The sequence below is a fragment of the Fringilla coelebs genome (genome assembly GCF_963513975.1).
Source record: "Fringilla coelebs genome assembly, chromosome: 4".
Classification (NCBI taxonomy): domain Eukaryota; kingdom Metazoa; phylum Chordata; class Aves; order Passeriformes; family Fringillidae; genus Fringilla; species Fringilla coelebs.
The window spans coordinates 27007836-27033413 of record NC_140032.1 but is presented as its reverse complement, the minus strand read 5'-3'; the positions used below and the strand labels follow the sequence as shown (position 1 = coordinate 27033413).

Here is a 25578-nt window from a genome sequence, read left to right as displayed (position 1 = left end):
ACCCTGTGAACAATACATGCCAGTTTGAGAACTCTGTTACAAGAACATCATACATTAAAAGCAATTCAGAACAGAAATTTTTTAAAATAGCTGCAGGGTTAGCACAAAGTTTGGAAAATTCTTCTTGTTTCTTTGACAAACAGAAAAACAGAACTAAAATCTACTAAACACAGAGCAACATAACCTGATAGCTCAGAGAAAAATTTAGGCTACCAGAAGGAATACTCTAGAAGTGAAAGAAAAGTGCAGGCAAGGCTATGATTGACTTCCTCCTGCCCCCCACCCCCCACCAACCCTTCCCCCAAGAAAAATACATTTGGGTGTTGAACTTATTCTTACAGGATGGAATAACTGAACACAAGTGCCTTTAAATTAGTCAAGGTATTTATGGATGCAGTGCTAAAGATGGGTCATAGCTCCTCCTCTTTAATGGCTGACAGCCAAAGTGTCCAATGAACAACCTGTTCTACCTTTCTTACCATTGTTTGTAATGTGATGTAATATAAGGGCTTTTAATTTGCACAGAACCAAAACTTCTAAACAGGATCGCTAAATAACTAAAGTAAAGCAGAAGCATGGATTCATCCTGAGCCAAGTGTCAGATATCAAACAGCAGTGGCTTAGATACAGAAGACAGAACTTACTAAAGCCTAGGGCTGGGAGAAGGAGCTCAGTAAGGAAATACTTTCTCTAATTTCAAAGAAAGTATAATAAAATTTTCAAATATGGAGAAAGCAAAGCTGCCTTGCAGGAAAGAGACAAGGTTCCAGGAATTCCTCCACTTGTTAAAAGTCATAGCTGTCAGATTCCATCTTGTTTAACTAAAAAAATAAGTTAGCTTATTATAAGGACCCAAACCCGAAATATTATGATGGCAAGTTTAATTATACACAGAAAACACAGTGACATAAATCAACAAGTGGATTTTTGTAACTGTCTTGTTACTTGGTGCTGCTGGTTTTTCTCCCCTTTCCTTCTACTTTTTCGCAAAGAGGCAAGAATGTAGCATAGTATTCATGTGTGATTATGCTAAATGTGATAAGGATATCTCTACCCTTCTTTTTACCTGTTACAGAAACATATTTTCCTTTTTTTCCTACAAAAATTGTAAACTTCAAAGACATAAAGGTAACAGTAGAAAGAGTTTTTTGGTCATGAGTTACAGTTAACTGACCTGTTTGTTGGAATTCCTGATTTGAATAAGGCAGGAGGAGATGTGAAATCAGGTTTGGTTGACTGCACCGCCAACTCTTTCTCCAGATTTCCAGTTCTGCCTTGCTGTACCTTCAAAATAATGTTTCATCATTAGTTTATCCTTCCAAGTGCAGTAGCTCCAACACTCAACAAACACACAGCTAATACCAAAAGAAAGTAAGTCCAATTTTATTCAGAGTATCAAAAACTCTCACCTCTGCACAACTAGCAAAGTTATGTATTTTGTATTGATGTATTACTTAAGTACTGTGTTTGATATATATATAAGAATCAATATGCCAGAGAATTAATTGTTATAGAAGATTACACAGCCTAAATATTTATTTTCCAAGCATTTCATTTGTATGCGAACAGACCAAAGTAATTTTCTTGAAGAATTTCCTGTATGAACCAAATTACATCTTGATTTTTAAAAGAAGGACAATTATTTAAAAAAACTTTTTATAAGCTTAACAGAGATATCTAACAAGTCTGCTATTGACTACCAGGAAACCATGAGACAAGAAACTTGAATGGATTCTCCATCTCCCTCACTGATCATGAGATCTAGTAACCACTTAATTTCTTAGTCATACCAGGAAGTCATCTCATACTCTGGGTTGTGCAAACTGCAAAAGACTTTTCATTAGTTCAGACTGAATACTTCAGAAACACCCTGCTGTTGCTGAAGTACTGCAAAATTCCAGACACTTTTTTTATTAAAGCTATGCAAAACCTTTGGTGCAAGTACATCAAGTATTGTTTTACTTCATCAGCAGCAACATGTGAAAGAAAAACCTGCATGGGTTAGTCTTTAAGACAAATATATAGTGATTCAATTTTTAAAGTCACTCCCACTGTACCAGCTATACCACTCTATGTAGCTAGCTCACTCAGGCTATAACCTTGTATAAGCCTGTGATCTCACAGCTTGTAGGCAAGTGAACCACTATGTTTCTGCAGAACCTCACTTCTAAACGTGGGCACATATTTTCCCAACCCACAAAAATGCACATAAATAGTTAAAATTCATTGAAAATTGAATTTTCTATCCAGAAATATGAGTGGAAAAGGTCAAAGTATTTATCTGAAAAAGACTTCTACAAATTAATGAGCAATTGGAAAATGTAGGAGACATTCTTGCTAGTTACAGGATATTAATATAAATTACAAGTAAATATAATCGAAATTACATGAGACTGTTTCAGAAGAGAAGGAAAAGAAGTTAATGAAATTAATAATTACATGTAAACTCCTTTTAAAACATGACCAACTCTTACAACACCATTATTACCTGTACTGTTTGATCACCAGAGTCAGTACTGAGCTGGAAATAGGGGAAGTTTTGGATTGGACTACTTATCCTTTTTCCTTCAGAACATTTCAGAAAAGTTTGAGATTACAGTCAATTGCAAATTGTAACTCCTACTGTCCACTGTTTCTACTGTCCCACAGGACTATTATAATGATAACTGAGAAAGGTATAAAGCCCCAGAAACCTGCTGATCCATTCTTGCTAAAATAAAATCAAAATCACTGAATATCCTCAATAGCACATAAAAGAAAAAACACCTGTCTGCAATTGGCGGTTCTGTATCCGCAATTGACAGGAGTACACAGAAAGAAGCCGTTCCAAGTTACTTCCAAGACAGTTCAAGAACAAAAATAACTACTTATTAAGAATAGGTAAAATAAATAACCTTTGTGGTATAATTTTAAGTTTAGTATCAAAGACGTAAATGAGAAACTGAGAAAATAAAAAAAAGTTCAACCCTTAAGATAAATGCTGTCATGTAGGTCTCTCTATTCTCTGAAAACCAGCATTTCTGAAGGGAAAAATTATTATACATAACTCAATTAATTGTTAGCTAAACCCAGAAGGGCAACACAAAAATACGGAAGATTGATTTTCATATCAGAGCTGTCAAGAAACTGTTACAAAGCATTGTAGTAAGAGCTACAATGCCACAGAAAAAAAAAACATGCCATAATCTACAAAAGCTTCCCCACCACATCTGCACAAATCCTTTAATCTGCACAAACGAACACACTACAGCTACAAATAAACCATCACATCAAGAAAAATTAATTTCACTGGGAAATTTGTTAGTTCACCAGGCCACTAACTCACATGCTTGCAGAAGAGTGATGAGCAAACCAACACTTTTTAATCCACATTTTGTGACATACACAGAAAGTCACTGATGTAGGATGAGAGTAGGAAATAATGGCTGCGTCGATATCAGTTGTTCTTCTATCAGTCTGTGCTGGCATGGGAAGCAATACCCAAGAAAAATGAGAGCAACCAACAAAATTTTACTAAAATTCACCTTTAAAAGATGGTATCTGCCATCGAGAATCTCTGCACTTGGTCTTAGTTCCATAGCTTTGTCTTCAGCCTAAGTTAAATAACACATTGCCCATTAAGATACCACACAATTCTTAAATGATGGGCCACAGTCTCAATAAAGGTACAGATGCAATCTAGCTGTAGCTGTCTGTCACACTATCCACACAAACTGCTAGTGAAGCAACACAGTAACACTCAAGGTTCAGGGAAGGGAGTCAGATGTAAACTCTAACAAATGTACTGAACTGGGCAGAACAAGCTTATGACACACAAGCAGCTTTACAGGGAAAAAAAAACATGTACAATACAAAAAAAGCACTATTTACCGTAATTTTATTTGTGGTTGAGGTAACTGGCAAAATTTCAAGACCCATTCGTATTCTCTTTTGTTTTTCACAGTAAGCTTTCCAGGTATCTTCATTGAAGCCATAGTTAAAATAATCTGAGAGATCAGCCCCTTTAAGGAGAAAAGCATAGGTTTTTTAGGACATTACAAAGTTCATCTTTCCTCCACTAAACATATATACACTTCTACTTAGAGCATCAAAACTGATTTGGTATTGATCTAAAAAGCACAACTGAAATGTACAATTCATCAATAGACAGAGTATTCATTGCTAAGATTATAAACCCATTAAAATTTAGTCAGAAACACTAACTTGCCTAGCACCATGACGTGGGGACCAAGGGTGAGAATACCATGAGATATTGTAATTCCCTCATATCTTTAGAACAAGATAAATAGAAGATCTATAGATTTGCTTTATGCTCAGCGAAGAACTGCTCCCTTTTGTTTTGCTTGTTCTGTATCTGACTTCTTAGTTTTTGTTTTGGCTCCTAGTTTCATTAGATGCCATGAAGTGTTTTTAGGGTAAGAGAGAACAGTTGCAACTCAAATGCAGAGAATACATTCAATACATCTAACATTTCAAACACCAGATAATCATCAAAGGCTTCTCTTTTTTTCTGTTTTGCAGATACTATTTGTACTACCATAGCAATATACAAACACAAGAAAAAACCTATATGCAGCAGCAAGATGTACTGATACTAAAAAACTAAATCAACGCTGGCAAAATTAGAAGAGTCTGGACAAATCACTTGAGCCAATGAGAAAATACAGAGGAGACTCATGGAAAGTCTTTGCAGCAAGTCCCAGTTTCTTATTCAAAGCTCATGGATGTCTATGCCTGAACACAACCTAGCACCGGCAGTTACATTTCACCATTCTTCATGCTAAAACCTGCCAGAACTGTTTTCCACTTTTTGCTTTATCTCATATTCCATGGCACAAAGCAATGGCAGTAATCTCCACAGAAACACAGATTTCCAAGGAGAGCTCAGATTTCCAAGGAGAGCTCAGGATGCACAAGTATTAAAAAAATGGCCTATCGCTTTCTCCTGACATTTGATGGGAATGTATACTAACAAACAGGGCACAACCAAGCAGTCTGTGACACAGCAGGAAGGCAACAAGTAACATAGTGGCTTTGTCCAAATTATGCTGCACAGTACCTCTGAGGGATCCAGGTAAGATGACATCTACATGCAGTCAACAGGAATCACTATTAAAATAACCTACTAAACACCTATGTATCAGTGAGCATAAACCAGACATTACCTGGCTTTCTCCAAGGTTTGTCTTCAAAAGAATCTAAATCTACTTCCAGAAGTGGCACGCCATTAATACTCCCTGGTGCATCTAGATCCAGTCCCTTAACTTTTGCACCTGTGAAGAAAAGTTAGTTAGAGCCTTCTGTCTCTACCAAATGGAATTTTATCGGTATTGCTGCACTTAGAATAATAAAAAATAAATTAAAAGCCAGAAAAATTTATCAAGAAGTTTTAAAAGAAACCATTATTTCCTTAATCCAAAACAATATCCATTTGGTCTTTTTTTTTACTAATATTACTGTGTAAATTTTCTTACCAGAAGATCCATAAGCTCGTCCTCCTGCCTTAATATTGAGATTTACAGGTGCTGCTCCATAACTTCAAGAAATTAACAAAAAAATGAATTAGACAAAGAAAACTTTTAAACCAGAAGAAAACACAAAACAAGAGATAGCTAGATCCAGAAACATATTGGACCCAGGCTCAATCACCATCCTGAATCTCTAGCTTTCCAAGCTGGTAACTGTAAAAGTAAAGAGATCAGCCTAGGAGGAAGAGAGAGTACCTTTCTATGCTCAGTAGCAACTTCTCCAACTAATAAACAGTAGTGAAGCAAGTCCCAGTCACTCTTCCTGAGTTGAAAGGATAAAGACCTTGATAGAAACAAGAATGGACAGAACCAGAAGAAGAGAGAGAAAGGAAAAATGCAGTTCATTTAGGGATACAGATGACAGTCTGGGGATTAGAGTAAAACCAAAATAAATTTAAAAAAAAAAAGGGAAGGGTTTAGATGGATCATTTTCTCTTTTCATAATCATTCAATTTAATCTGTACAGAAGTGGAAAATACAAGCATTTCTCTAAAATTATTGAAGTTCTGTTTCAATGTACTTCTAGTAATCATCCATCCTTGTGATCAACAGAAATGTATGTAATTTTTCACTTTCTAAAATACTTGAGAGCTTTCTTCAGAAAAACGCACTTGGAAACCTAACTACTAAATAGATCTAACTACCTTAGGAATTACAGTATTGTTCATTTGTAACATTAAGAGCTAGCTCTCCCTACCATTTGTGTGTAATGTAACTTATCCTCACAGGTGACCCATATACATCATGAGATTTGCATATAATTAGAAGGTCAGGGTATAGTTTACAGTATCCACTTCCATGCAGCGCTAGTTTTAAGTGCTACAACAGCATAAAACTGACACAAAACATTTAACCTTCTGATCGGCCATGCTGTATTTAGCCATGATTTTGTGAAACAAATCTATCAGGTTTTTTAAACTGCGGTTGACTACTATATGAAAAACCATTTAATCCTATAAAACAGACTTGTTCTACTGCAGTTAAAATGTACAACAATGTTCAGTTTGTTTTAGATTTCTGCCCTTCTGTGAACTTTCTTTCTAATTCACCGAGAAAAGAAGATTTTTCAGAAAACAGGCATTTCTATATAAAACTTTCTGCTCTAATTAGATTTAGGATCACCTGCTTATTGCTTCCTACATTCATGCTAAGAGCATCAGCAAATTCACTGAGAATATAAATCTAGTTTTGCTTTAGTACCACGAAGTTTGAAGCCACTGTCTAGACCACAAAAATACTGCAAGTTACTGAAAGCAGAAAAATAAAGAACTGAAAGAACTGGTACTTTTTCTATTGCATTCATTTGCACATTATTTTAGAACATGAAATACTGAAAAGTTTAAAAATACTATGTTCCAAACAGGAGTAAATCACCTGCATTCTAAAGTTAAAAACACGATATACATGAGTCAGACCTACCTGCAGACCTGTCATAATTTACGAAATGGCACCCTAGTATCTCTGGTTTTAATAAGCATAAAAATATTGGCATTGCCAAGAAAAACAAGCAAACCATGTCCCTCAGAAAATTTCCATTCAATGAAAAATATTATTTCATCATTTTGGGTAAAATTAGCAATGTTGGAAAATGTTCAGTAAAAAATAAGCCCTTTTTCAAGACCAGAAGGAATACGGGGCAATAAAAGTAGCAAGATCAGTATTAATGCCCAAAAAAATGATCTTGAAAAATAATCTCCAGAGACTCACAGCTTCATCCTTAAGTACATTAAAACCTTATTTGAGAACATCAATAGGGATTGAAACTGCAGAGGTCTAATTAGAACTGTATCCACTACAAATAGCATGAGGGTCAAACACTTCTCATGTTCTTGCCATTCTATCCTTTGCAACCAAACTGTCACTGCCACAGTGACGACCCCAAAAATGCTATATAACATAGCCATTCCCTAATAAGAAACAACTCACTTCTTTACAAACTTAATACAATTATTTCTCAAAATCTGAAAACACAATTTAAACTTATATAAAACTCTTCCTTGTACTCCACTGACTTCATGTCACTTGTTTTCAAGCCACTATATCATTAAAAACATTGTTAAAAAGCTAACAAAGTTCTTAATTGACAGTAATTGTGCACAAAATCTGACATTTTTGGCAAGTATTAAATGGCAAATATTTGGAAAAGATAAAAAAATATTAAAAACATAAATATGGAAAAGGCAAATAAATTACAAACATTAAAGAGACTGCATTTATAATTAAACACAATCTCAAATGTTTCCTCAGCTAATGTTTGCAAATAACTTACCTAAACTGTGGAGCTCCTGTCTTAATATCCCCTATGGTGACTTGAACATCATCTTCATCATCATCACTATCACTATCACTGTCATCCTCAGCCTCTGCCACCTTCTATAAAAGAAAAAGTCATTGCTTAGACAAAAAGCAGTCACTTACCTTCACAATGGAAACATAATCCAGACAAAACCATCCATTCTAGAAATCTTTGAAAGAAGAAAATTCTCCTCTTCCTAGACATTAGAATTGAGTAGCATTAACTACTCAAGCAATTAAGCAAATTTAGGAGGTAACAAGTATCTGAAACATCTGGATCAAAATAGAGAAGTGTCTTTAATACTAGGTTCAGTTTCTCAAGCACAAAAGAGTTTCCACTATCTAATATCCACCTTCCCTCTATCTAGCTCATACACACTGGTTCTATTCTTACACTGTCATTCAGGAAAGGACTAAAAGATATGGAAGACTAGCTTCTTGCCATGATCAATTATATATTCAGCATAACTCAAGTAAATGTTTTCCCAGCTGATGATGAACACTGGAGAAATCTGTTTAGTTCCTTACGTAAGTGAGCAACATAAAATACTTGAGACATTTCAGCTTACAGACTGAAAAATCAGATATGAGACCACGCTGTATGCTGTATGATACACTGAGCTTTTTAGGCTTCAGACAAGCACTACACATGTCCCTACTACACAGTAATGATCAATTCAGAGCATTTTATTTGTAGATCTGTTTTTTCCTCCCAATGAACATCACCCTCCTTTTTCTATACAGAATTCAATAACCGTATATTAACCAATCTTCACAGTTAGACCTTGATCTCACTGTCTTGATTAACTTTGTATCATGAGAAAATTTGTAATTTCACAACTTGGCTTTTTCTGAGAAAATACATTAAACTGCACAGGTTAAGCATAAAATTCCGGGGAATCCTCCCTGGAGGTGACTTTCCATAACTGTGAAAATAGAACCTTGACTTCTACCCTGTGTTTTCTATCTATTAGAAACCAGCTAAAATCAGTTACCCACATAGGACTCATTCTGTAACTGCACAGTTTTTAAAAATCCTTTGCTGAGGAACTTCTTCAAAAACTTTGTGGAATCCAAGTGAACTTTTCTAACCAAATCATCCTTATTCACATACTGGAATCCTTCAGCAAGAGGCTGAACTCATCAAAGCCAAGCTGATTCTGCCCTAGCAGCCTGCAGTTATCCATGCACAGCTGGGTTTCAGCCCTTGTCTACTCTACCATTTATTAAGTTGCCATGTACATAAAAAAATCAACAAAAATCAACAGTTTCTTAGAAGGTAAGATGTTGGTGTGCAGTTCATCCTTACTACACAACATTAATAATTTCATAATGATGAAGTCTATTCTTGGGGTAGGGAAGATGGGGCAAGTCTAGATCAGTATGGATATTCTGTAAATGATAGCTGAAGACAGTCTTTCAATTCCACATGGCTGAGAAGTGCAAATTCATCACTCATCACGCAACCTACACAGATGCCACTACAAAGGCATCAAACAGGAAATAAAATTTTGTCTGGACAATGTACCTTTTCAACCAAAACCCACTTCACTTATAATCAATGATTTTTTAGTTCCCTCCACACAGAAATATTCACCTGTTCCTATTCAACAAACTTAAACAACATCCATTTTTCTAAGCTGCTGCTGAACATTCATGGACACCATTTACCCTTAAGTTCTCAATTTTGTGGAGATGTTCTAATGATAACCTAACAATGACAGGCTATATATAGATAAAAATGTTTTTAAAATATGCAAGTAGAAGAAAACGAAGCCTATAAGGATTTCCAGAAATACAAATACCTTTGATGCACTTTAAGTAGCTTTTCAGTTTTAAACAACTGAAATAGGTTTTAAAGTTTTAATAACTTTTCCCCCAATTTTAAATACACTGTAATGCCTTTCATAAATGAAGCGTTAGAGTCACTTTAAAAAAAGTACTCCACTAAGAGTCCAGCCCTTGAAACTTGCACAAATATTCCAATAATGGTTTCTACATCATTTAAAGTTTTTTCTTGCAGTATATAAGTCAAAAAGTCCCACTGAAGTAAAACTACAATTTTCTCATAGAACTTCTCACACCCTAATTTCTCCCATTCAGGGTAACCTGAACCCTTTAACAAACACAGCAACTGTAAATGTAATTTCTTGGTCCTTTTCTTCATCATACTAACACTGATGTTATCAGACATACTAAACGTTGAAGACTACTACCAAACAAGTGTTACATTGCCTCTGAAAGGCATGTGTAATTCATCTCCTGGTTCACACTTTCACATAGTTTTGCAAATCCTGCTTGTCTACATATCCAAAATAAGAAAAACCATCAGAGGACTTTATTTTCTCATCACTGAGAAAAAAACAAATCATCATTTTGAAAAGGATGTCTCTGAGAAAAGAGAGGTGTCTTCAAGCACTGTCTTTCTGTCCCCCCCAAAAAACCTGGGAGTACTATTTAATTTCTGTAAATTAAAAATAGACTTAATAGATTTAAAAATAGACTTAGCTGGAAATTTGATTTCCTAATTTAGTAATTTCTACAATTTCTGCAGCTCACAAACACATTTTAGAAAAAAAAAGGTGAACACTTAGGCATTAATTCATTTAAATCTGTGAACACTTAGGCATTAATTCATTTAAATCTAAGTCCTAGTCAAGTTATGGATTCCCAGTAAGTCATTAAGTCAAAACATTTTAAAACACTATTTCAAAAACACGTTTAAAACTACCGTTTTCACAACGCCATTTTCTGCAGCTTCCTCTTCACTTCCAGGTGGGGGTGGAACACTTAAACAAAAACAAACAGGAAAAGGTGAAACTAGGTATTTATTTATGCACATGTTATCTCACAAGTATCAGCTAATGATGAAAAAAAGCTTTGCTTCATCATTCCAGATGAAAAGCCAAAGCTCCAGTTCTCTTTGGCATTAACTAAAACACAAAGCTGACTTAATAAAAAAAAAAAAAACTGAGATGAATATAACTTTTTATTAGCAATATTTAGCTATCATGAATCATACTAACTGGATGTTTGTAGAATAGTTGGAAGCAATGAGGCATTACACTTGATCTTCCCTTGAAATCAAACTGAAATACTTTGTAACACATGAAGGGAGAATAAGGTGTTTAGGTCTTTTTTTTCCCTGCAGACTGACACTTTTCAAAGACATCATGGAAAAAAAAGCATTTAAACACCCACAGGTAATGTTTCATTGAAATGGAATTCCCACATCAGCATTGTGAAATTTTCTTCTACCATATGGAATAGTTACAATGCAATGACTATTCAATTATATTTAACAGTAGACTGAGAACCATAAAAATTTTATAACTACTGGTCCATCTGAAAGGATGAGTACTGTGACATCCAGGCAAATGAGCTGTCTCACTGAGCCTACCTAGGGCTGTTTCCTACACAGTAATATTTTACTTTCCACAGTCCCATTAGGTGTTAGGATGCTGCACCACAAATAGCAGACTAAGCAGGGAGCCATCTAGAAACAATATTCTTTCACTGAAAAGGTATTTCTGAAACAGAGTATGCAATTGCCAATTTTTGTTGAAGGGAATGAATCTAACCCCATCCTCTGTTGGCAACACACCCCATGAGTGTTGCAGACAATACAGCCCAGCTATTGCCTCAGGATTCAAGCTTCATCATTTCACTTCATCAGGTACAGAACCTGAATAACACATCACAATTTCTGTATATTAAACAACGCCAAATCTGAGAAGTTAGAGACCAAAACTTTTAACAGCCGAACTGTCCCCATACTCCCACAGTTCCAAACACAACTCTTAAGATGAGTTAGTATTTGTTATGCTTTTTGTCCAAAACTATGCATTGCGACAGCCAAATGCCAAGCTAGACACTATTGACCAAAAACTGGAGTACATCGTTTCTAAAGCTCATTTTGGCCTCCATGCAAGTAATTTTCCTAAGTAACAACAAACATGCCAGGTCAGGAAAAGGTAAGTGAACATAAGGAATCAACTGATATGGAATAGCTTCTAAATAAAGAGCAAATGAATAACTATAATTCTTTGTCCTGGAAGAGAAAGGATTCAAGACAAATGCAAGAGAGGCCTAAAAACCTGTTAAGTAACATAGAAAAAATGAAAAAAAAAACAACTCTGTTTCTTATACTACAGAAATAATGGGAATCAAATAATCACACCTCTAGCTGCTTCACAATGATATCATATATAGTCACGTGGAGGAGGTAATTACTGCTTTGTCATTCTGTGCTCGTCAAAGTTGACATGAGTTCAAAAGAGCAACTGAGCAAGCTTACGAACAAGCAGTCCACCAAGGCTAACCAAATGCAAGAGTTCTCACTGAAAAAATGGTAACATCTGTAGAAAATAACAATGTATGTTTTCACAAACTGATTTTCCCTTTATTTGTTTAATATACCTTGACCATCAATAATTTCCGTATTTTACCAATTATGAGAATTTTCTTCATTTAGCACAAGTGACTGATTCCCTTTTCCAGTCAGTCTTCATTACTAATCTCCATTAACTTTGTTAGATTTTCAAAGGAGCATCTTTGTGCCCTCATACAGCTCTTTGTAACTCAAGCAGGTTCCCCTCAAGTATTTCCAAAGCTTTCCTAAGTTTCTCTTAAGTTTCTTTGAAATCCTGTCTTACTGGCTAAAAAAAACCCCAACCATGCTAACCCTGCAAAGCCTAAGCAGATGTGATCTGTACATCAAACTACCTGGTAATCTTCCATTGCTTCCTTGTACTCCTGTTTTTGCAACTACACTGCGAACTCTTTGGGAGACAGGATGTTTTTCCGTTGCTAAATTATCTCAAACAAGTCCTGATCTATCATTAAGATCACAAAGCACAATGATTACAAAAATAAAAGACCTGTTGACATTTTGTGAGTGGTCACTGCCGTCCATACAGCTAAACTAACTTTCATACTTAAGTGACCCAATTTCACAGGTACAGCCACTTCAAAGAAAAGCAAAGTCCAAACATAATATCTTAAGAACGCTTTCAAAGACACCAGAGTGGGTTCAGGTCCTACCACCTTTGAAAGTTGGTAGGAGCTGGGAAGAAGAATGTAGTGAACAAAGGTTTTACGCAGCCACGCTACAGAGCTTCCAGTTGTCAGGATACTCACCTAGATTTTTCTTCCTCTGGTCTCTCTGCTTCATTTTCATCTACCATAAGAGAAAAGAAACACAATATTTAAGAATAAAATTCCTAGGGTATCAACTCTGACAGATTATCTTGGGACGTAGAATATTAGGCAAGTCTTCAGAGACATATTGATTATTGAGACACATTCTTAACATTTCAGTTGTGAAATCAGTCGAGCAGACCCCTAAGCAATTACAGTGCTCTGCACTGACAGGTCCACCACATGGGCAAGGTATAGTTTGTGTGTTTCATTAATATCTGAACGTAAAGATAGTCCCTAAAGTTGTATAAAAAGTTAATAAATAAAAGGTTAAGCCTCTTTCAGTATTTCACCGCCGGGAAGTCGGGCAGGAGAGCACCAGGGAGAGCTCGGTGGCCCCAGGGGTGCCTGTGGGGCAGGGACACCACGCGGGGCTCTCGCTGCTGAGGCCCAGCACGCCTCGGCCTGCGCGGCCCGGGCTGAGGGCCCGCGGCACCGGCAGCGGAGACCCGGGAAGGGAAGGGGCAGGGAGCCGTCGCCACCGGGGGGGCTGGCCGGGAAGAGAGAGGGGGCTGAGCACCCACGGGGGCGGCGGGACCGGGGGACCTCGTTCAGCGGCCCGCGAGGCGGCTCACGCCGCGGCCTGCGCACCCCCGCACGGCCCCCCCGCCGCGGCGGCGCCGGGCCGGCCCGCTGGGGAGGCGGGCTGGGCACGGGGGTCGGGGAAGGTCCGTACCGCCATAGAGCCACTCCTCCTCCTCGTCCCCGGCGGCCCCATCGGCGTCCGCCGACAGCCGCTCCGCCTCGCCGGTAGACATGGCCGCCTCCCGCGGGACGCGCGGGCCCGGCCCCGGCAGCGCCTCCCTCCGCCGGCCGCCCCGCCGCGCCGCCCCCGAGCTCCCCCGGCGCCTCGGGCCGCGGCCAAGAGGTGCACGGGCGGGCTGCTGCGAACGCCCAACGCGGCCTCTTGCGGAGGATCCGCCGCCGCCGCCGCCGCCCGGCGCTTCCCCTCCCCCCCGCGTGAGTGACACGCACAGGAAGCGGGCCCGGCCCGGCCCCGCGGCGCCCCGGGCACGGGCTGCGGGGGGCGGCCCGGCCGGCCCGGCCCCGGGACTGCCCTCCCCGCCGAACTGGCCGGGCACCGGCGGTGCGCGACCACTCACCGCGGCTGTGCTTTCGCCGCTCTCCCGAGGTGCGCTGTGAGAGCCGCCTTCCCTTCCTCTCGCTGCCGTTTGCTCTCGGCGGTCCTTGTGTTCTTCGGCGTCCCTGGACGCCCGTCCGTCCCCTCAGCAGGGATCACCGGCAGCATGGCGATCTCCTCGAGAACATCCTTGCCTGTCTCCAGAAGCAGGACTTGGCTAAACACGCGTACACTCCAGTGCCGTGCATCTACTGGCGGCTGATGGCAGCTGCTGAGGGAGTGTAACCACGGGGTAAACACGCCGCTGCCTCTGCTAGTACTGTCCCTCGGCTCAGGGACTATCCCAGCTGGACGTAGTATTTTAGGTTTAACAACTCTTCATAGATTTTTTTTTTCCTCCACAAATTTCCTGACTTTGTTTTTAGGTACAGTAAGGATTTAACATTTGTAGTGTGCTGTGAGTGTTCCAACGTGTTCCTATGTTTGAGCTGTTTCTATGAATTTTATTAATTCTATTTTAAAAGCGGTGGGGAGTAGTGAGCCATTTTTCCTGGTGATTTGCTCACTTTACATTTGTGAATGCTAGCCAACTGCAAGATGCATTAGAAAGGTTAAGTACCAACAACTGTCCAAATAAGTTTCAACCAGTTGTGTGTACAAATGGAGCTTGTGGTGTTTCAGGATGTATGTGAAAACTAAAACAGGGACCTGCTTTTTCACAGCAGGTCAGTTTGGGAAAAATCAAGACTGGAGGACTTGACTGTAACATAAACACAACTCTCAGTGAGGGGAGCTTATTTGAATTGCCTACATAGAGAACTTTGTTTGGAAGTTTCATATACGGCATGATATTTCACTGGAGTTCATGTGAACAACCTACCCACTCAAAATTTTTTTTCACCTAAAATTAAATGTCTGAGTATTGTGTACAGGTAATGAATTATGTGGTGTAATTGGGTAGGTTTTCATCTTGCTATTTCATTTTTGATGCAAGTAGTTGTGGAGTCAGCAAATGGTATTTCACCATTGAGTAACTTGTTTCTTATAAGACAAATGTGTATATGTAGTACCTCTTCATAGACATGTGTCTGAATTTTCATTCCTGTTTTGTTTACTTTGCCATTTAACACAATTCTGGCTGGCATTAAATGACACAGCTGAATTCAAATAGTTTCCTTTGGGGAGGGAGGGAGGGAGGGAGGAAGGAAGGAAGGAAGGAAGGAAGGAAGGAAGGAAGGAAGGAAGGAAGGAAGGAAGGAAGGAAGGAAGGAAGGAAGGAAGGAAAACATGTTCAAGAAAACTGCAACAAGAGTAGGCTAAGAACAAAAAATATCTTAAAATGCTTTGATGCAGATCATCCAAGCAGTTTTCGTTGTACAAACTTTTAAAGACAAATCACAGAGAGCTGGTGGTGATGGAAAAACCCACTTTGAACAGCTGTGGCCTGTAAAAACTGTTTCTTCTAAGGCTTTGAGTAGCTGAAAGGCTGAAGACAGAATGCATCATTGCAAGGTGCATCACCATCTTCACTCACATGTTACCCCAGAAACCCACAAAAAGATACCAAGTTTATGGGAACCCTTTAGTAGTACAGTTCTTCTTCTGACACAGTAGTTGTCACCTTGCACAAGGGGTAAAATAAGCTGTAAAAACTACTTAGATAATTTCCGTAATTTAACCATTGTGCTTTGAACTGATTAACTTCATTTTGCCTTCTAGCAAGTAATTTTTGGTTTTTTTCAACACTGGCATATGCAAAACTAGTTGTAATCTATACAGTATTAATAAAGTAAAAAACCATTAGCTTTCTTAAAAAAGTATCTGATGTTGCGACAATAATATCTGAAAAATACCTCTCAACCTTTTAAAAGAGGTCAGCACTTCCCCCCACCCCCTTTTTTTAAAAATGGTTTTAAAGGTAAAGAACCCCTTTTAAATTGTTGGGCAAGCCATAATTTATCTAGATTTTGTCTTTGGCATTCAACCATAAAGCAAAAACTCAGAGATACATAATCTCTGAGGTAATTCAGCCTGAGAGAAGGATAATTCTACTTGTTTATAAACTATAGGGCCCAGTTTTAATTATCCCCCATCCTTTCTTAGTGTTCATTTTTTGAATCAAAAGAGTCAAGAAGGGTGTTAACTTACATATTTTTCTAGCATCATGGAGCTATATGCCCTAAGGTTAAAATAACAGATTGGTGCTAGAACAGTACAAAGAAAGGGAGGAATGCATCTGAGTAGCAATGTCAGTGGAGAACACTGAAAGGGAAGGATCTGATTTAATTACTGGAAATACAGTGAATTCGGTGTTACTCATGTTTTTCAGTGTTCTGAAACCATTTGTATCTGTAAGAGACCTAAGAACAGCAGTTAAGCTGGAGAGTGAACTAATTAAGTATTTTGTCCCTTTATTAATGCTGATAATCCTGCTATGTCAGAAAAGGTGTCTTTTTTGTCTGCACACCAAGGATGCTGCCCAAGTGAATGCTGCGTGGAACACAGATTTGCAAGTAGGCCATCCATTCTCTGGGGAGAAGAAACTGTGGGTGTTTGTTATGGCGCTTTTTCTCGTTAGCTTTGAAACTGATTTCGAGATCAAGGGCTTTTAAAGAGGAAAGTGAAATTGAAATATTTTGTCATACGTCTCTAACTGTACAGAGGAAAGTCGCATTTACTGAGCAAGAGTACTCCGTGTTGCCAGCTCATTCACCGAAGCATTTGTTAACACCAACACAAGAAATACACAATAGTAGGGCAGGGAGCGGTGATGCAAGTCTCGCCTCTGGGGCGCTGGGCATGCCGAGTGCCGCCCGCCGCAGGCGGGGCTCTCACGGCCGGGCAGCCCCGACAGCCGCAGCGCCCGCCGGGCACCGCCAGCGTCCCGCCCCGCGCGCGCGCAGCCAACCCGCGCCCGCCACGCCATCGCGCGGCGCCGGCGGCGCGCCCGGCACGTGCGGCGTGTTGTGGCTGTCACCGCCATGGCGGTGCCGGAGGTGCTGCGGCAGCTGAGCCGCCGAGCCTGGGAGCCCGCGCTGGCCCGGGCGCACCGCGCCGCCGTCCTCATGGACGCGCCCTCCGCCGAGGCGCTGCACTGGGCCGGCGGGGCGGGCGAGCTGCTGGCGGCCGGGGCGCTGGCTGTCAGCGCGCTGTCCGCCGAGGCGGCGGTGCCGGCGGGGGCGGCCCGCGTCGTGTTCGTGGTGAGCGGGACGCTGAGGGGCGGCGCGGCGGCCGCGGTGCGCGGCGTGCTGGAGCGGGGCGCCGTGCGGCACTGCGTGCTGGTGTGCGGCGACGAGGCGGAAGGCGGCGGGGCGGCCGAGCTGGAGGAGACCTTGCGGCGGTGGATGGTCGAGGGCGGCTGCGCCGAGGTGGTGCTGCGGGGCCCGCCGCTCCTGGCGCCCGTCTCGGCGGAGCTCTGCCTGCTGCCCGCCCTGGCAGCGCTCCTCCCGCCGCTGCCCGGCCCCGGCGGCCCCGGCCCCGCAGAGGTCGGGCTGGGTGCGCTGCCCGCCGAGCTGCGGGCGGCGGTGCGAGCCCTGGTGGGTGAGCTCGACTCTCTCTTCACTGCCCTGGGCCTGCGGGAGGAGAGCTTCGCTGTGGGGGCCCTTAGCAGGGTGGTCGCCGCTGAGCTGGCAAGCTATGCCTCAGCCAGAAACAGGAGGAGGACAGCCACCAGCAAGGCCTCTGTCATCTTTGTGGACAGGACGTTGGACCTCGCTGGTAAGAAATCCTCAGCTGGTATGGGCTGTCATTCTACAGGGCCCATACCCACCCCACTGGAAGGGTGTCAGATAGTGGGAACCCTGGTGAGCTGGTGTTACCAGAAATCCATATTCCACTTTGTACTGTGTCCTCCCACAGCTATATAGCTCCATTTCGGGGTCTTTGGTGGGATTGCTCTTGAGATCTGGTCTGCTAGAATACTAGGTTATCAGGCAGTGATGGTAAAACTCTGGGCTTCTTCTGAAGCTTGGAGAAGCTTGGCTGGGTTCAGAGCAGTAGTTCCTGTAAGTTCCACATCATCCTGCTCCAGAAGGAAAACTTGGTGTTCCAGTATTCTCCTGGTGATACCAAATGTCCTCTTTTCTGTTCCAAAACAGCCATTACGATGTGGGATATGTATATGATAATCTTTTGTCCCAGTGTCAGTTTCATGCTTCCTGGATTAAAAGCCACTGCTCTCTAGCATCCAGATCATCCATTACTCACATTATCCAGTTGTTTGGAAAAGTATCTTACAGGCTGCTTCCATGACCCCAGACACTGTGACAATACCTCTAGTGCCAAGTGCATCCTTTCATGCAGAAATAGTTAAAAGGGTTTGGTTAAGTGGTGGTCCCTGGAGGTCAGTGACCCCAAAGTCATTCTTAATCGCCCAGTAAACTGAAATTAGGAGAAAAGTTGACATAACTGAGCTGGTTACTCTCCTGTTCTTCTTGGTTTGTGTTTAACATGATCTTACAGAATAAGCAGTGTGCAGTTCCATTCCACGGGTTAGTGGTTTGAAGAGTAATTGTATTAAGCCACCAGGTATGCAAACAGTTCTTCATCTGGCAGCACTAGGAGCATGTTTAATCCCATGGTCAGGATTCAATGCAAACTGCTTGCACACCCTTGTATCCCAGTGGATCATAGAAATGAAGAGTAAGGCAGAAGTCTCTGCTGGAAATCCAAAATCTTGTTTCTAGCACTTCCATTTTGCTGCAAGCTAGAAACCTTAACTGTGCCTGTGTACCACCTTGAGGTGTGAAGGAAATGATCTGCATGTTTCAGACTAAGCCTTATGGATTGCTGTGAAGTATCCAGTGAATCTATTTGACACTCTTATCTTTATGTCTGTATAGGCAGATACACATCTCTGTGTGACCCTTAGCCATATCTATATGCCTGACAGTGTTTCTGTAGGTATGTGTATTGATATAGGAATAACTGCATTTTCCATCCCAGTCGTTCATACTTCCTGCTGGCATGCACAGGGTGGGGCCTGGTTCTGTTTGTAGTCAATAGTTCAGGTGATAATTTTTTGCCACCACGTGTCATGTAGCAAGTACTTGGCACAGTGTTGTACCCTGCAGCTTGTCTTTTTCTGAATTTTCCTCCATATTTTTTTTCCTTTCATAGTTTCACTATTGTGTATCCTAATAGCTGTAGGGTTCATAGCTATCAACAAGGTGCTAAAGAGCAGCTATGAATCCAGGCAGTTAATGCTGTGCCAAGGTTGGAAAGATTGATTAGAAGACTGCAGGAAAGTGGACTTTGATAAGAAACCTTAAAATGAAATTATGAGAAGAATGTTGGTTTGGGGTGGGAATGGGGAAAGGATTTATTTATGCACTCAGTGAGAAGAAATAAAAACAAGAAATAGAGCTGGGTGTGGGATGACAGGGAGCTGCCTAACAAGGAAACTCTTGAGGAGGTATGAAGAGAGATATTTGGTACCAGCTTAAACCTGGGAAGGGAAGTGTAATCTTGTACTTCAGTAGAAGAAGGTTTTTTGGAGATAACATCAGGGCTGCACTGAGCAACATTGGAAGGAAATATCAAAGCTCACAGAATAAGAATGAGCAGTTTCAGGATTTGTTTTTTAAAGATTCTATTCTCAGTATCCATAAATGAAATTAAAATCCCTGCACACAACCATTCTTTTGTTACCAACAAATGGCTCAGAATTCATTGGTAATGTCATTGAATTATTCCTATGGTTTGGACATGATACTCGTGCTATCAAATACAATGCAAACTGATGGAAGAAAAATCCGGTGTATTTCAGAGGTAAAGCTGTATATGAACCTGAATTTAGTGCCACACAATAAGATTTGTTTCATTGGTTTGCTAAAAACTGTACAGTAAAGAATACACAGGGAAAGCAGGAGTGGATAGTGAGTTTCTGGCTGCTGTTAAAGAACTGATTGGTTGACTTTGCAAATTGTGTCAGCTACAACTTGTATCAAATGTCATCTATTTCAGTTTGTAAGTTATAATGTAAAGAAAAAGTGAAATTAGAACAGCATGATATATAAGGGTTCTTGTGTCCTGAAAGCTAGATGTTAGCCTGGTATGAAAGCTCCTATTTTGCAGTGGTCAGATAACTTGTTGTCACATGAATGCTCAGTCTGTCTGCACTTTGGCAGCATTTAAAACCATCACCTGTGCCTTGAACACTGTTGCTCATGAGAAGCTGCTGAGCAGTCTGTTGACTGTCCTCAGAAGTGGTGAATAGAGAAGATCAAAACCAGTCCTGTGCACCCTTCTGAAGTCAGTGCAGTTTGAAAGTGACTCCCTGTGATTTCTTGTCCTAGTCTTGTGAAGTTTACCAATCTTTTCAGGCCTTGGTTAATTTATGCAGTTGATTGGGATGGCAGTCACTTTTAAAACCTCCACTAGATGTTTTGTGATTGATTTGATGAGGCATGGCAAAGGCCAGTAGCACTGGTGGACTAGTGGAAACCTCCAAGAGGTAACAGTTGTGGGAATGAGACAGAGGCTTTCATGGAAGCAGCTTGAGTATTCTGTCTTCCCCCTATGCCAGGAAGAAAGGAGGGGTGTCAATAATTCATGTGGGTTTATTTGCATTTGAGGTGTTTCTGGTTTAACCAAATGTCTTGTCTAACTAAATGTTGCTCACATGCAGCGTGTCTGGAGTGACAGATGTTGCTTCTGATAGGTGGGGTGGAGGTTCAGAAGATTATTGTTGTTTTTCCTGTGCAGCTTTGCAACTGTTACAGTTTGCCTTATGACTGATCTAGTAAGGGCAATGTAGGGATTTTGGAGAACAAGATGGCTTAAGGAGTCACCAAGACAGCCCAGGTCATTCCGTCTATATTTCACTGTTCTAACTGACTGGGAATGTTAGAAAGAGAATTGCTGTTATTCTGTAATTGTTGCAGTTTTTGGTGAAACAAATTGGTAATAAACCAGCTGAGTGGTCAGATGTCCACACTGCAGTACCACCCTGTGTTGGACACTTGTGCCTTCTTTGCGTTCTGTGGATAAAGGCGTTGCCAGCACAGAGTTTGGCTTCACTTTTATTTTCCTTTTTCATCCTTGTTTCTCTTTTCAACATTTTGCAATACAGACAAGTGGATAAACCATGGAAAACCATGGCGTACAGCCTGGATACCTGGCTGCTGCAGAATTGCTGGAGACAGTCTTCTGCTTCTGCTATCCAAGAGCACTTAATAATCTGACCTTAGCAATGTATTTGATGTAAGAGCCTTGTTTGGATTTATGGAGCATGTGAAGCTAATTCAGCTGTTGAAACAGATATTCTCTGTCTTTGGAAATGATGAAAACATAAGAGCAGATAGCTGCCACACAGATGGACTTAGATGGAGCGGGACCATAGCCTGAGAGAACTTTTTCCTGCCTGTCAGCGGTGCTTCAAAAGTTCCCGTTTTTCTGTGATTAAAGCTAGGACAGGAAAACTAAGCTCAGCACTGCTGTCCAGCCCTGTGTTGATGGCTGAACCATAGCTTAAGTGGCAGACAACAAATACCTTCAACTTGTTCCTTACCTAAAGGCAATAAGGTTTCTGGTCCCTCTCTCTTGACTTTTTTATCTGTAGCGTGTGTCATGTTTTTCTGCTTTGACTTGGCTCACAGCCCTAATATTTTTAAGTTGGTTGTAGAGCCTATGTTGGAAGTTCATGAATGGAAAGAAAAGCATGTGTGTTTGAAATCAGGAAAATTGAAGAAAACATGCCAGCTGGAGTTCAGAGTTTCTCTTGGAATGTGGTCAAATTGACATTTTATACTTTGTAACTTGGGTTGGTTTAGTTATTTCAAGTTTGTTTCACCTGAGCTGCCCTCAGTTCGTATAAAAGTGATATGATCTTGATTGTGGCATGCCATTGGTGATTGTTTATTTTAATATTAGGCTGGCCTGTCTGGGTAGCTATTAATGCAACTTGTATATAGTCCTTTTAAGCACAGCCCTAGTGGTTTATACAGAGGAGTATAGTATGCATATGAATGTATATATAAATATTTGCTTACTTTTTTAATAACCATTGCAAATACTATTTAACAAGTTCCTTAGGCAAAAAAAAAAAAAAAAGCTTTTCATGTCTAAGTGTAAAATCAGAAAATTTAACAGCTGTAAAACTAAGTCTAATTTAGTAGTAATAGTAATAGTGCTTTTTAAATGAATCTGAAATGTTTTAGGTACTTTTCACTTTACACATTCTAGAAATTAATTTTACTTTAGTAGAAAAATATTTTTGAAAAGCTAAATGTGGTTTTGATGTTAGGAGTACCAGTGTCCTTCTCCTCAAAACATGTAGTTATTTTCTTTGCAATTCCTTGTGTTTGTTTGTTTTTCTAGTTATGCACCTGATGGTTTTTGGCTCTTTTTTGTTTTTTTCCATTTTCTTCAGGAGCAGTTGGTCATCATGGTGACAATCTTGCAGAGAAGATTCTTTCTGTGCTTCCTAAACTTCCTGGCCACAAGACTGATGTAATGGTTAACATGGTGGAACTCACAGCACTGCAGACTACAGATGAAACTTGCAGTATTATAGCACCTGGCTGCTTAGCACAACCAAAGTAAACATTCTTTTCTTTTTTTTTTTTTTTTTTTTTTTTTTTTTTTTTTGTATTTTTTATATTTTTAGTGTTGAATATGATTGTTATCTCAATGTGAAAAAATGAACAAAGAACAAGTCTTTAAGAAAACCGAAACAAAAGAAAACAGTCGAGCTTACAGCAAAATCCCATCTGGTTGTAATTCTGCTGGAATGTAATAGTCTATGTGAGTACGCCAGATAAGACTTCCAAAAGTGGAAGACTCTCAAGACCTTTTAGATTTGGGTTGTTTAAATTGTTGTAGATTACTGTAGCAGAAATCAGTATAGATTAATGCCAAGAATTCTTCTTGTGACATTTCTTTTTCTGCCTAATAGGTCATGCAAACAGGTAGGTCTCAATGGTGACTTTCTTTTTCCATAAGCCTCTTTATAAAGCTAGCTAGATGCTGAATTTAATTTGAGGTTATATCCCTGTTTTCAAACACAGTACCTGTGGAGAAGGATAATAAGGCACAAATTCAGGTATACAGAATCAGCTTCATGGGGGCCTGATTTTTGCTTAAACAAGAGCAACCAAAAAGCAGTAACTTCAAACAATTGTACTTAGCTATATATAATGTATAAGCTAACACTTTACCAGTAAAGTGCATCAGATTTGATGTCTGACTTTCTAAATTTAGTTGTCCAAACCAAAACTCCCTTGCAGCTTCTGTTACTATGCAAAAACAAGGAAACATACCAGGTGCTGGTTTCACTCCTCAATAAATGGTTTTCTCAGCAGTGCTTTAGAAATTTATACAGTGCAAAGGAGATTAAAAGTTCTTTCTCTTTTACTATAATGCTCTCCTCATATATTAGAAAGTGTTTTTTTGAGACAGGGTATTTAATATAGTTTCTATTCGTATCTTTTGATTTGTTTTGTGATTTACACCTGCACTGTATCCATTTTCTTCCCTTGCCCCCAAAAAAAATTTCACAGATTTCCACTGTTAGCAGCATATGGTCTTTATTTTCTGAGAGCCTCCAGATCCTTTGTCACCTTCCATCTCTCACATGTGCTGAAACTGGGTCCAGTTTCTAGGTTTTGTATTGCATACCTGTTTTCTTTCATGGAAATTGGGGAGGAAACGTTTCCTCATAGAGGTGGACTCAGTTGTAACTTGCTGCCGGGCGATTAGCTTAAATAAAATTTGTTCTGGTTTGCTTCTCGCTGTCTGCTTTCCTACTGATTCCTGAAGTAGAAGTGAAATGTCTTTTAAAGATCTGTCCACACAGTAAAATGAAGAGGTCATTGTCCATAGTAGAATTTTGTGGTAGCTTTTTGTGCTAACTTTGAGTAGCTACCATTAATAAAGAAAATTCTGTCAGTGTGGTCTAGGGGAAAAAAAATTATATTTACTGCCCTGAGATTGATTGTTGACCTGTGCTACCACTCTATTGTTTCTCACATTATAGACATTGAGGAGATGAAAGGTAGTGCTGGTATGCCTTCCCATGGCTAAATTATTGTTTCAGTCATGTATGCATGTTTTTAGTAACAGCTGACAGAGTCTTACTATGTTCTAAGGTGGCTAGTAGTACACATTTACATCAGGGTTTGTTTGCTTATTTGCTGGCTATGGGAAGGTGCCCTCTGTTAACAGTAGTTAGTCTTAACATATTTTGCAGTCTCATATAGACACAGCTGCTTAAAGAACAGCAGGATTTGGCTACAAGATGCAAGTGTGGCAAAGCTGGATGACAGCAGCTGATACCTGGTACCAAAGCAGTGGTGCCATTAACACACTGGTCTATAACAGCTTCTCCAAAATACCCTCCCTCTGCAAACTCATGGTACAGAATTTGTTACACTGGAAATTTTTAGGAATGGATCAGGCAAATATTTTAAGCAGTTTTAATCTTGCCTTGTAGCACAGCAAAGGGACAAGATGACCTCTGAAAATCTCTCGTTATCACTGTTCACAACTGAAGAAGAGTTGTGGGCCGTAGAAGAGTCTTCAGACTCCAAGTGACACTGTGATATTCAACCTGTTTTTCGCTTCTTCTCCAACTATATAATGATCAAAGATAGCTCCTAGTTAAAAATAGGCACTTCCAAACTAGCTTAAGACAGTTGATGAAGAATGCTTGAAACCATAACAGTGGCTGAAGGTGGTAATTTCCAGTCTGTTCAACAGGACTATTTCCAGTGTTGGCTTATAAATGCTAACATTAATCATCTTTGTTAGTGTAAAGTGGTTGTTTTTCTGAAGCACTGAAATGGATTAAAAATTCTCACCAGTAGTTTTCTGTGTCAATTCTGTAAGAAATTCCTTAGGATGCTCTCAATTCCTCATCAGCTTGGTCGTTAGCCTTGGTAGCTGGCTCAGAAGTGCTTCTTATAATTGAAAACTTAAGTCTTCATTTGTATTTGTAAATGATGCATTGCAAGGAATGTTCCTCTGCTTGTTAATTTTCTGTTTACTCTGGTGAGTGAAAGTGTCAGCCCTTTCCCCAGAGACAGGACCAGCGACTTCAGTTACACCCAGATGAAATGTGTGGGGGCTCTTTCACATGAAATTTTGTGATCAGACTGTGGCATTTCAGACTCACATATTCAGAATATTTTTAAAATGTTTTCATTGTTTTCTCTCAGTAATATTTGAGCCTGCTTTAGTGAGAGAAGAGAGAGAGTCTGGTCCTTGCATACAGCTTGCTATATTTAACTTCTCTTATGGCATGCCACTCCAGCAGAAACATCTGGGCTCAGTTACAGAGTTAGCAAACTGAATTAATGAATAATTTATGGTTGGTGTGGTGAAATAAAGCAGGGTTCTTTTCTCAAATCTAAGGAAATAATGGGCTTCTTTAAAGATTTAGATGAAAATGTAAATGCCATATGCTGCTTGAGTTACTGTACTTTGAAGGTGCTCTCTTTGTGAGGGAGGGAATTTCTTTAAAAAACCCCAAACTAT

At 40.1% G+C, this 25578-nt stretch overlaps 2 protein-coding genes across 4 annotated transcripts in view; one reads left to right on the top strand and one right to left on the bottom strand.

Annotated features, from left to right (window-relative positions):
* FIP1L1 (factor interacting with PAPOLA and CPSF1) overlaps positions 1–14223 on the bottom strand; it is a 37617-nt gene extending 23394 nt beyond the window's left edge. The window contains exons 1-9 of one of the 3 annotated variants that reach the window (XM_084205276.1): positions 13699–14223; positions 12963–13002; positions 10555–10612; positions 7798–7901; positions 5475–5536; positions 5166–5273; positions 3871–4001; positions 3525–3593; positions 1175–1284 (exon numbers count right to left, since the gene is read on the bottom strand). In XM_084205276.1, coding sequence (XP_084061402.1) covers positions 1175–1284; positions 3525–3593; positions 3871–4001; positions 5166–5273; positions 5475–5536; positions 7798–7901; positions 10555–10612; positions 12963–13002; positions 13699–13780 — 764 coding nt within the window. In that variant the 5' untranslated portion in view covers positions 13781–14223. The remainder of the gene's footprint in view (positions 1–1174; positions 1285–3524; positions 3594–3870; positions 4002–5165; positions 5274–5474; positions 5537–7797; positions 7902–10554; positions 10613–12962; positions 13003–13698) is intronic. The other 2 variants (XM_084205274.1, XM_084205275.1) reach the window with 2 other exon arrangements.
* Positions 14224–17084: 2861 nt separating this feature from the next.
* The window catches only part of SCFD2 (sec1 family domain containing 2), a gene marked incomplete at its 5' end in the record, with an annotated part of 187813 nt that continues 179319 nt past the window's right edge, over positions 17085–25578 (top strand). Inside the window, 2 exons of the mRNA XM_084203850.1 lie at positions 17085–17820; positions 22475–22643. Coding sequence (XP_084059976.1) covers positions 17085–17820; positions 22475–22643 — 905 coding nt within the window. The remainder of the gene's footprint in view (positions 17821–22474; positions 22644–25578) is intronic.